This window comes from Salmo salar, chromosome 12, assembly GCF_965601325.2.
Source record: "Salmo salar chromosome 12, fSalSal1, whole genome shotgun sequence".
In the NCBI taxonomy this organism is placed as follows: Eukaryota; Metazoa; Chordata; class Actinopteri; order Salmoniformes; family Salmonidae; genus Salmo; species Salmo salar.
Genome location: NC_138302.1, coordinates 79,245,502 through 79,257,857, shown reverse-complemented (window position 1 = coordinate 79,257,857; position 12,356 = coordinate 79,245,502). Strand labels below are relative to the sequence as shown.

The window sequence follows — 12,356 nt, the reverse complement described above, 5'->3', positions numbered from 1 at the left end:
AGAGCAGCAAGACACCATTTTCCATGTCAAATATATCATGTCACTATTTAACCCTTGTCTCTCCCTGTGGTCTTGTGTGTGTTCCAGCTGGGGGACCCAGGGGGACTTCACCACCACACACCCCCTGCCAGCCGTAAAGGTGAAGCTGTTTACTGAGAGCACAGGAGTACTGGCCCTGGAGGACAAAGAGCTGGGCAGGGTAAGAGCCTACACGACTGGAGCCAGAGATAGGCATAATTGGCAGCAAACTAATTTTTCACATTTCAAAACGGTTGCTACTTTGACATGAATATGGTGTATACATTGATACTATCATACATATACATAGACATATACATTGATACAACCTTACATGACTGTGTGCTTTATCTATGACTTGACTTGTATAATAGGTATACTGGGTGTGCCATTGTGCTTCCAGGTTGTGCTCCATCCGACCCCCAACAGTCCCAAACAGTCAGAACTACACAAGATGTCCGTGTCCAAAGGCTGCCCTGACAGTGACCTGAAGATCAAACTGGCCATCCGCATGGACAAACCACAAAACATGAAGCACTGTGGGTAAGTTACTTTGCGCTGAAACTCTAGATCAAACAATGGTTTGCTGCTATCTAGTGGTACTGATTATTACTGCATAACACACACTTCCAGAACAGAGACGATCGACTGACCAAAACAGGCAACCTTTAGTTTATCTTGACCTTTAAACTATTATCTTCAACATACATTTAACTTTTTACTGTGTAATTGGCACTGTGACATTTGACAATTTTAGATTTTTTCAAATATTGTGCTACTGCATTTATCAAGCCTACATAATAAAGTACTCTCTTTCAGTAATTCACTGCTTTCACCCCAGCAATTTAAAACAGTCATCGTTCGTGTTGAGTGAAATGGAAACATCTCTGTACAGGTTCCATTGCCTGGGCTCGGCATTACAGTGTTTCCTCTAGGAAATCATATCTCTTGCAGCTGTAGCAATATATGGGAAACACTGCATAAACAAAGTGTGCATAGCCTTACAGTTCTACAAACATGTACCATGTTAAGGCCCAATCAGTTCAAATCAGCCTGGTTTTGTCACAAATGTTATGTATCCGTTTGTCCAGCCTTCATATTTTGCCTCACAGGGAAGTGCTTTACCATTTTCTTTTCAGGACAACCAGGGCTACAAGTAAAATGAAAAACAATTTGACATAAGTTACATTCATGAGTTTTATAGACTAATGTCACTAGAAAAATGAGCGAAAATATATAAAAACCCTTACCTTCTGACGAGTCCTATGCGACTTGTGAGCCTCATAGAGCAAAACAGACAACAGTCTCTGCTTTTCAGGATAGAGTCTCAGCTTTTCATAATAGTTTATAGCTCAAACTGTTCAGACTTTAGAGACATTTTCATGAGAAGAACCGTTTTCGGTATTGTGTCTTGTCTCACAAACTCCTCAATATCACAGCCTCTGTAGACTGTACAGGTGCATGGCTGCTATGGGTGGATTCAGAGCAAAGGAAGTCTGTAGGCCAAACACACGATTCAGGAGGGGTTTAAAACCAGGTCAGAACCACTCAAATGTTGCCTGCAGCCTGTTGGTATTGATTGAGTTAAAGAGAACATTAAAAAATAGTAAGAACTCTGACTGTCATAAATGGATATCAAGTAAAATGTCTTGGCACCCTCCTCACCCCAGATCAAATAGCAAATAATGATTGTGATTAGCTTGATGGCTAGTGATAGAAGTGATGCGACAGCACCAACTCAGAGACATAAGGACATGTTAACGTCACATTCCTCCCTTCCTCCGGTCTCCTCCATTGTGTGTGTGTGTGTGTGTGTGTGTGTGTGTGTGTGTGTGTGTGTGTGTGTGTGTGTGTGTGTGTGTGTGTGTGTGTGTGTGTGTGTGTGTGTGTGTGTGTGTGTGTGTGTGTGTGTGTGTGTGTGTGTGTGTGTGTGTGTCTGCGTGTGTCTGCGTGTGTACGTGTGCACGTCCTACTCTATGGGGAAGCCTAAGTGCTACCCAGTGTCTGGGCTTTGAGGCACTCCGCCTGTCTCCCTCACTCACTCCTCCATATGCTTCCTGTACAGGGCCTGTGGGGCCTGATCTGCTCTTGGGGTGGCCCTACAGTAGCCTGCATTGGGGCCCTTAGCTCCCTGTACCAGCCTCTGCCTGGCAGGCTGCTGGCAGCCCCCTTGCCCGCTGCTCCTTGGGCACTAGTTTATTCAGAGCGACAAGCCCTGACGCCCCTAAACTAAATAGGAGGGTACACAGGCAGAGGGAGGCGAGCCAGGGCACCCATAGCCCGACCAGGGGGAAGAGCGGGCAGATGCAGGCAGAGCTGGGGTCCTCACCCTCAGATGTTCTTTTCCAAAGCCCTCCTTCTCCTTCATCCTCTGATCTCTTTATAACACAACAAGAAACAACACAACTCATTCTGGACTTCCGCAGACTCAAGACTGATAGCACTCAACAAACCAGAGTGCAGTGATCATACCCTCATGTAGGGATGTCCACTGGCACATACAGTAGCTGGAGTTCTGGATGTGTCAGGAGAATTTATGGCACTCCCATCCACAAACCATGTTCTTCTCTGAATTAAGTAAATATCAGAAAACAGTTATTTTCCCACTTTAAAACCATGAAAAAACAAGGTAGCCCTAGTGCTAAAACCCTTGCCATAGTAAAAGGTAGCAGTAACAACTTTTAACCATTAGAGGTCAGTAGAGACATTTTACTGTAGCACAAGTAGGGTAGCAAAGGGAGTGTATATTACTGGAAACTTTCAAAGTTTACCTGCAAACTACCAGAATTTTGGTATGTTTCAAGAATTTTATGTAATCTATTACAAGACATCTAGTGGCCCTTTTGGGTATTTCAGATTATCACAGGTGTCTGTAATCATCTCTGGCCCTCCGTGTGGCCTTACCACATGTACAATTAATTAAATAAGATTTTTAAATAAAAAATTGAATGGCAGAGCTGTTAAACATTATCCTATATATAAACCATACACTTGGTGAATACCATTGGTGTTTCATATGATGGTTTATTTTACTATGTCAGTATCTATTTGTTGTCAATGTTTTGGTGACAAACTGGTGGCAGTTGTGAAAAATGTCAATAGTTGGAAGAGTTGCAGAGTTAATTGAATATAATGCCATTGTTTATTACTGCCATTGTTTATTACTGCCACCATATGTTCTATATGGTTCAATGTTTTTTTTTATCTTGAACCATATGTTCTATGTACTATACTCATGAAAGATATGGAGAAAGATATAATAAATGAATACTCTATATGAATAATAAAAAGTTATTCAATTATAAATTACCAAAGTTACAATAGATTGCCATAGATTTTCTGTTAATTACCCACATTTCTGAAGATTCCGGTAACTTTAGTAAATGACCGGTAGCTTTGCAAACCTAAGCACAAGCACCTCTGTTATTGTTTGCAATTTCCATTTGCTCAAGATGATTAAGAACATTAAAAACATTAAGAACACCTTCCTAATATTGAGTTGCACCCCCTTTTGCCTTCAGAACAGCCTCAATTTGTTGGGGCATGGACTCTACAAGGTGTCGAAAGCGTTCCGCAGGGATGCTGGCCCATGTTGACGCCAATGCTTCCCACAGTTGTGTCAAGTTGGCTGGATGTCCTTTGGGTGGTGGATCATTCTTGATACACACAGGAAACTGTTGAGCGTGAAAAACCCAGCATGGCACACATACACAATCCATGTCTCAAGGCTTAAAAATCCTTCTTTAACCTGTCTCCTACCCTTCATCTACAGTCATGGCCAAAAGTTTTGAGAATGACACAAATATACATTTCACAAAGTCTGCTGCCTCAGTGTCGTTAGATATTTTTGTCAGATGTTACTATGGAATACTGAAGTATAATTACAAGCATTTCATAAGTGTCAAAGGCTTTTATTGACAATTACATGAAGTTGATGCAAAGAGTAAATATTTGCAGTGTTGACCCTTCTTTTTCAAGACCTCTGCAATCCGCCCTGGCATGCTGTCAATTAACTTCTGGGCCACATCCTGATTGATGGCAGTCCATTCTTGCATAATCAATGCTTGGAGTTTGTCAGAATTTGTGGGGTTTTGTTTGTCCACCCGCCTCTTGATGATTGACCACAAGTTCTCAATGGGATTAAGCTCTGGGGAGTTTCCTGGCCATGGACCCAAAATATCGATGTTTTGTTCCCCAAGCCACTTAGTTATCACTTTTGCCTTATGGCAAGGTGCTCCATCATGCTGGAAAAGGCATTGTTCGTCACCAAACTGTTCCTGGATGGTTGGGAGATGGTTGGGAGAAGTTGCTCTCGGAGGATGTGTTAGTACCATTCTTTATTCATGACTGTGTTCTTAAGCAAAATTGGCTGAGGAGCAACCCCACACATGAATGGTCTCAGGATGCTTTCCTGTTGGCATGACACAGGACTGATGGTAGCGCTCACCTTGTCTTCTCCGGACAAGCTTTTTTCCGGATGCCCCAAACAATCAGAAAGGGGATTCATCAGAGAAAATGACTTTACCCCAGTCCTCAGCAGTCCAATCCCTGTACCTTTTACAGAATATCAGTCTGTCCCTGATGTTTTTCCTGGAGAGAAGTGGTTTCTTTGCTGCCCTTCTTGACACCAGGCCATCCTCCAAAAGTCTTTGCCTCACTGTGCGTGCAGATGCACTCACACCTGCCTGCTGCCATTCCTGAGAAAGCTCTGTACTGGTGGTGCCCCGACCCCGCAGCTGAATCAACTTTAGGAGATGGTCCTGGCGCTTGCTGGACTTTCTTGGGCGCCCTGAAGCCTTCTTCACAACAATTGAACCGCTCTCCTTGAAGTTCTTGATGATCCGATAAATGGTTGATTTAGGTGCAATCTTACTGGCTGCAATATCCTTGCCTGTGAAGCCCTTTTTGTGCAAAGCAATAATGACGGCACGTGTTTCCTTGCAGGTAACCATATTTGACAGAGGAAGAACAATGATTCCAAGCACCACCCTCCTTTTGAAGTTTCCAGTCTGTTATTCGAACTCAATCAGCATGACAGAGTGATCTCCAGCCTTGTCCTTGTCATCACTCACACCTGTGTTAACGAGAGAATCACTGACATGATGTCAGCTGGTCCTTTTGTGGCAGGGCTGAAATGCAGTGGAAATGTTTTTGGGGGATTCAGTTAATTTGCATGGCAAAGAGGGACTTTGAAATTAATTGCAATTCATCTGATCACTCTTCATAACATTCTGGAATAATTGCAAATTGCCATCATACAAACTGAGGCAGCAGACTTTGTGAAAACTAATATTTGTGTCATTCTCAAAACTTTTGGCCAGGACTGTACACTGATTGAAGTGGATTTAACAAGTGACATCAATACGGGATCATAGATTTTACCTGGATTCACCTGGTCAGTCTATGTCATGGAAAGAACAGGTGTTCATAATGTTTTGTATATTTATCATCATAAACTGGATGGTTCGAGCCCTGAATGCTGATTGGCTGACAGCCATGGTATATCAGACCGTATACCATGGGTATGACAACATTTATTTTTACTGCTCTAATTACGTTGGTAACCAGTTTATAATAGCAATAAGGCACCTCGGGTGTTTGTGGTATATTGCCCATATACTATGGCTAAGGTCTGTATCAAGGCACTCCGCGTTGCGTCGTGCATAAGAACAGTCCTTAGCCATAGTATTGTAACATAAACAAATGCGTATGCTTTTTTAGCATGCCACTTCTCCAGGACAAAATGATGCAACACAAAATGGAATATTGTAAAGCATCCTCTGTAGAAAGGACATCCACCATTGTCCACATAACCTGATGTTAAACCATTGGTTTTGTTTACTTAGGTACCTATGGGCTATTGGTAAAAATGTGTGGAAGAGATGGAAGAAGAGATTCTATGTCTTGGTGCAGGTAAGAACAAAATACTTACAACTAAATAACCATGGTCAGCACTAGCCCATAAGTGATATGTTATGTGTTTTAACTGTCAAGCTGTAGTACGTGTCTTCATCTAGTTGACTGGAGTGATAAAGGTCTAATACAGTTCTTGTCAGAAGCTTTGTAGCTGTAGCAGCCATTTTTTGTGCATCATTTGGAGCATTATGCAGTCTCCTCTGTGTTCGGGAGGATATGTCTCAGGGCGAGGAGTTGACAGGCGATTGACAAACCAGAGTGTACGCTGGCTGGCCTAGCACTCGCAGCTAAAAGAGCCCACGGAATGCTCCTCTCACTTGCTCCCAGCTATACATACAGCATGTGACAAATACCGGTCAATAGACTGCCACTGTGTGTGTGGGTGTGTTTCTTGGAGAGAAAGGATGCTTGTTTGTTTATGACAGTGAGATGAAGTGTGTGTTTTTGTGTGACTGTTGTGTGTCAGTATGTGTCATAGAGAGATAGATAGACATCATGCATGTCCTATGTTTGTGTATAATTTGATTTGTAAAACATTTTCTTGCTTCTGTTTTTATTATGTTAAGTCACGTGTAAGTATTCAATACTCTATTCGTGTTATGTTGGACTCAAATGTATTTGTACGTTTGTAGATTGATGTTGTGATGAAATATGTGTTATTTCATAGTTTGATGTGTTCACTATTATTCTACAATGTAGAAAATAGTAAAAATAAAGAAAAACCCTTCAATAAGTAGGTGTGTCCAAACTTTTGACTGGTACTGCATATGAAATATAAATTAATAATTTCAGTGAGAAACAAAATGTTTGGGTGTATTTCAGAGTTTGTTATGAGTTAGCTGTGTTAATTACTGTGGATGAGATTCACAATCAGCACTCTGTGATGTTCAACCCTCCTCCTGTGAAATAACTTCATAAACAGCAAGTTCACATCAGCTGCATGCCAAATGTGGTGTGCACACCAGATGTGTATTTGATTATTCGATTATTATATTCTGTGTTTTTGAGTGGCCCGAATCAACTACTTCTATTGGAAGTATTTGAAAGTATTTTCTAATAATTCTATAAAAATAGCCTACTATTTGACAGTATTTTAAAATACTATTTTTAAATACCTGGGTTAAATGCATGGGAGTGTATTTGAGTCAGGCTATTTTTGTATTTTCACATACATGACAATACTTTCCATGAGTTTCCAACTACTTGTCTTTTCAACAACAAAAAATATTCTGAAAACTTACTTTGAAATGCATGTGAAAGTAATTAGTAATTGAACCCAGGTCTGGTACACACACGCATGCTAAATGCCGTTTGATTGACATTTGCCATGATACTCATAAATAGCACAGCTTACACTGGGGGGTATTTATTTCAGAGATTAATTTCCTGTTGAATTATTCATGAGTTGTTAATTACATGGAGTGAGTAGATAATTTACAGGGCTGGGTGACGGACGCTGGCATCACCCATGAAACATGGCAGCAACACGCTAACAACACGTCATCAACAGCGTTCTACAGGAGTACATCTGTCATAACTAAGACACTGTAAACACGCTAGATGTGCCAGAGAACAAGAACGAGTCAGGGTTGAACATCCCACCAGGTGGCTGTCATGATGGTTCATGCCATGTAACCCCCATTCCTGTGTGATAAGTCCCTTTCATACCCAGTGAAAGTGGAAAGCATCGCTATCAAAGCCGTCGAGCTCCGCTGAACCATCCCATCACGAGAAGCAAAAATGCCACTCTAAACCTGTGAAACTGTGTTTGAACGAAATTAAGAGTCGAAGGATCACACTTATTGGCTTCCTCCCCAACTCTTGCCACTTCCTCCTCCTACCCTAACCCCGTTCAGACAGAGTTAATCCTGCCTGTAGTGGTAGCTGGCTAGTTGAATGCCCTGCCATGTCCCTGCTCAACAGAACAGATTGGAGCCATAAACCAGTTTTTTATAATGCAAAGTGAAGTCTAATTATTCAGCAGTCTGGAGGCTGCCCTCCAACACAGCTGGCAGCAGCCACTCTCTCACTCAGCTCCCCTCTGCACTCTTAGTCTTTCTCCCTCCCTCCTTCTTTCACTCTCTCTTTTCTTTTTCCACTCTCTGTTCACTTCCCCTCTCTCTCGTGCTCTTTTCTCTCTCTCTTTCTCGTTCTCGCTCTCTCTCTCTCTCTGCTGCTGTGCACTAGCTCTGGAGTAAAGTTATTAAGCAGTTGATTATGACAACTTTCATACCCAGTGATCCCCTCCCTGACAAACAACCACATTGATCACATCTCTGGTCTGCCCCCCAGCCCCACCCCACCCATCAAACAATCCAATGTATAGACAGACTCTCAACAATAACAAGGTTATAAGAGCAAAGCATGTAGGGTAATCAGGGAGCCAAGTGTTTTAGAATCCTTTAACGGTCAGTTTGACAGCAGGTCTGTCTCTGTGTCTGTCTCTGTGTCTGTCTCTGTGTCTATCTCTGTGTCTATCTATCTTGCCTGGTCCAGACAGGCCCAAACTTTAACAGGCAAGGGGACGTAACAGGGAAGTGGTAGGAGAGAGAGAGAGAGGCAGGCGAGGGGGTAGGAAGGAGAGAGGGGGAGTTCTGATGTGCCCCAGTGACGTCCCGAAGGCAAGTGGGCACCGTGAAGTTGGGTAGTGTCCCAGCGGCCCAGCGAGCTCCACCCGGGGCCTCATCAGTGCCCTGACAGTGAATCTCTGTTGTCACACAGAGGCAGGCTGCAGCCAGTGAGAGCTGCCACTTGCAGCAGAGGTGACAATGGTGCAGGATTGGCCGGGATCCGCGGGTTGCCCTGGCATGACTGGCACCTAGCAGTCAGGCTCCCATCTCTTGTGACAGGGTGTCACTCCCGCACTCGTCTGTCCACGCTGAGTGACAGAGTCAGGGCCATAACCCCGCCCTGGCAACGGCCCCAGCAACAGCACCCTGACCACCCGCCCCCTTACTCTCTGATCCCCTCTCTCCACCTCTCTCTGTCCCTGTCTGTAGCAGAATAACATAATAATCCAGAATATCACTGTATCAGCACTGGATAGATGCATACTCTACATTCACAAGAACATAAATACTCACTCTCTTCTCTCTCTCATCGACATGAGTTACTTTTAAAGCACACATGCACACTCGCACCATGTTGCTGTTCATGGAAACATACAGTGCCTTTAGAAAGTAGTCACACCCCTTGACTTTTTCCACATTTTGTTGTGTTACGGCCTGAATTAAGCCTTTCTTAAATTGTGATTTTTTTTTGTCACCTGCCTACACACAATACCCCATAATATCAAAGTGGAATTATGTTTTTAGAAATGTTTACAAATTAACTAATAAATGAAAAGCTGAAATTTATTGAGTCAGTAAGTATTCAACCCCTTCGTTATGAAAGCCTAAATAAGTTCAGGAGTAAAGATTTGCTTAACAAGTCACATAAGTTGCATGGACTCACTCTGTGTGCAATAATAGTGTTTAACATTATTTTACATTTTAAATGACTACCTCATCTATGTACCCCACACATACAATTATCTGTAAGGTCCCTCAGTCGAGCAGTGAATTTCAAACACAGATTCAACCGCAAATACCAGGGAGGTTTTCCAATGCCTCACATAGAAGGGCACCTATTGGTAGATGGGTAACATTTTTAAAAAGCAGATATTGAATATCCTTTCAAGCATGGTAACGTTATTACTTACACTTTGGGGTAGGCCGTCATTGTAAATAAGAATTTGTTATTAACTGACTTGCCTAGTTAAATAAATGTTAAATGTAAAAAAATATATTAAAAAATAAATAACATTGGATGGTGTATCACCATGAGGCCAGTTACAGAGTTTAATGGCTGTGATAGGAGAAAACTGAGGATTGATCAACAACATTATAGTTACTCCACAATACTAACCTAATTGACAGAGTGAAAAGAAGGAAGCCTGTACAGAATAAAAAATATTCCAAAACATGCATCCTGTTTGCAACAAGGCACTAAAGTAATACTGCAAAGAATGTGGCAAAGCAATTCACTTTTTGTTCTGAATACAAAGTGCTATGTTTGTGGCAAAAACATAGTGGTGGCTGCATCATGTTATGGGAATGCTTGTAGTTGTTAAGGACTGGGTAGTTTTTCAGGATAAAAAAGAAACGGAATGGAGCTAAGCACAGGCAACATCCTAGAGGAAAGCCTGTCTCAGTCTAATTTCCGACAGACACTGGGAGAGGAATTCACCTTTCAGCAGGACAATAACCTAAAACATAAGGCCAAATCGACACTGGAGTTGCTTACCAAGAAGACAGTGAATGTTCCTGAGTGGCCGAGTTACAGTTTTGACTTAAATCTACTTGAAAATCTATGGCAAGACCTAAATATGGCTTTCTAGCAATGCTCAACAACCAATTTGACAGAGCTTGAAGAATTTTGAAAATAATAATGGGAAAATATTGTACAATATCGGGTATGCAAAGCTCTTAGAGAATTACCCAGGAGACTCACATTTGTAATCACTGACAAAGGTGAATCTAACATGTACAGACTTAGGGGTGTGAATATTTACTTGTATGTAAATGAGATGTTTCTGTATTTCATCTTCAATAAATTTGCAAACATTTCTAAAAACATGTTTTTACTTTGTCATTAAGGGGTATTGTATGTTGATGGGTGAGATGTTTTTTTAAATCCATTTAGAATTCCGTCTGTAACGCAACAGAATATGGAATAAGTCAAGGGGGATGAATACTTTCTGAAGGCACTGTACATTGTTACAGTCTCTCCACCAGCCATGAACCGAGCTTGAACCAGCCCCTCTTCCCCTGGCTTGGCCACTTCATTCATCTAATTATAATGTGATTATCCTTGTATACCCACTCACACTCACACACATTACTGAAAAGAGGTTCAAGAGTGGGCAACACAGCTGTCACTTACCCCTCCCATACTCTCTCTCTCACACACACACACACGTTCACTAATGCATATACACACACACATACACAGATTGTTTTCCCATATGCCTATCTTGACCAGCATCTGGTGACCATTTATGCCTGGTTATTGGCTCATTAACCTATTAATCCCGGTTGGTTATCACGAACAAGTGGTCCAATGCCTGGGTTAGTGAAAATGTGTCATCTGTGAGAGTTGAAGCACAATGGGGTTAAGGACAACTGATAAGATATTATGCTCTCTTTTTTATTTACCTGGTATTCTACAATTGTAGTTACATAGTAATTACTAAGCAGTTTACCAATTCTATTACATTTCTGGGGTCCCTGTACTCATTGGTATTATGCATTATTGTGAGAAGTACCAGGTAAATGGCAGCTGGAGTAGTACTATGAATAAAATGTACAGTAACTAATAGTAGCCCTCTGTCCCCTCTCTTTGTGGTGCAGGTGAGCCAGTATACCTTTGCCATGTGCAGCTACAGAGAGAAGAAGGCAGAGCCTGTGGAGCTGCTCACACTGGACGGCTACACTGTAGACTACACCGACCCTCAGCCAGGTAACACACAACTGGGGCTGTAAAACAATAAAAAAATGCAATCGGGTTCACCAATGGATTGTTGTAATTAATCACAATGAATCGCTAATTCAGAATTTGCTGAATATTAATTGATTTTGTCCCAAGTAACGGTTAGCAAAATCATTTAATTTGACAAAGGACACTTTCTTTAACCTCAATGTCAAATTGTTTTGACATCACTGATGTTTTTGATTATATATTTTGGATGTTTTTAGTTTATTTTGACCGCTTTCAGACAAACTGCGATTTAATCATGATAAACAAAAAATGGTGTACTAAAATTACAAAACGTTAGCTTGAGTTAGCCTGAGCCTTGACATAATCAGTTAAGACCCAGATTGTCACGGTTGTCGTATGATGAAGGAGCAGACCAAAGCGCAGCGTGTGTATCATTCCACATTTTGTTTATTAAACTGTGAAACTATGCAATACATACAAATAAACTAAAGAACAACAATCCGTGACGAAGAGGTGAAACATACACTAACTCAAAAACAATCTCCCACAAACCCAGGTGGGAAAAACTACTTAAGTATGATCTCCAATTAGAGACAACGATATCCAGCTGCCTCTAATTGGAGATCATCCCAAAAAACAACAACATAGAAATACAAAAACTAGAACATAACATAACATAGAAAATCTAAACTAGAAGAAAAAAAACTGTCACGCCCTGACCTACTCTACCATAGAAAATAACAGCTTTCTATGGTCAGGACGTGACACAGATGCAGACACAGGAGGCAGACAGTATGAGTCTCAGAGTTTATTATAATACAAGGGACAGGCAAATGCTAAATCAAGGCAGGTAAAGAGTTGTAATCCAAATCAGAGTCAGGCAGGTACAGGATGGCAGGCAAGATTAGGGTCAGGACAGGCAGAAAGGTTAGAACTGGGAAGAC

General features: G+C 41.6%; 1 protein-coding gene across 3 annotated transcripts in view; it reads left to right on the top strand.

The window, feature by feature from the left end:
- The window catches only part of cadpsa (Ca2+-dependent activator protein for secretion a), a 153,164-nt gene that overhangs the window by 57,004 nt on the left and 83,804 nt on the right, over positions 1–12,356 (top strand). For all 3 annotated transcript variants that reach the window (XM_014133443.3, XM_014133441.3, XM_082959316.1), the window contains exons 7-10: positions 88–199; positions 422–561; positions 5,865–5,931; positions 11,325–11,433. In XM_014133443.3, coding sequence (XP_013988918.2) covers positions 88–199; positions 422–561; positions 5,865–5,931; positions 11,325–11,433 — 428 coding nt within the window. The remainder of the gene's footprint in view (positions 1–87; positions 200–421; positions 562–5,864; positions 5,932–11,324; positions 11,434–12,356) is intronic.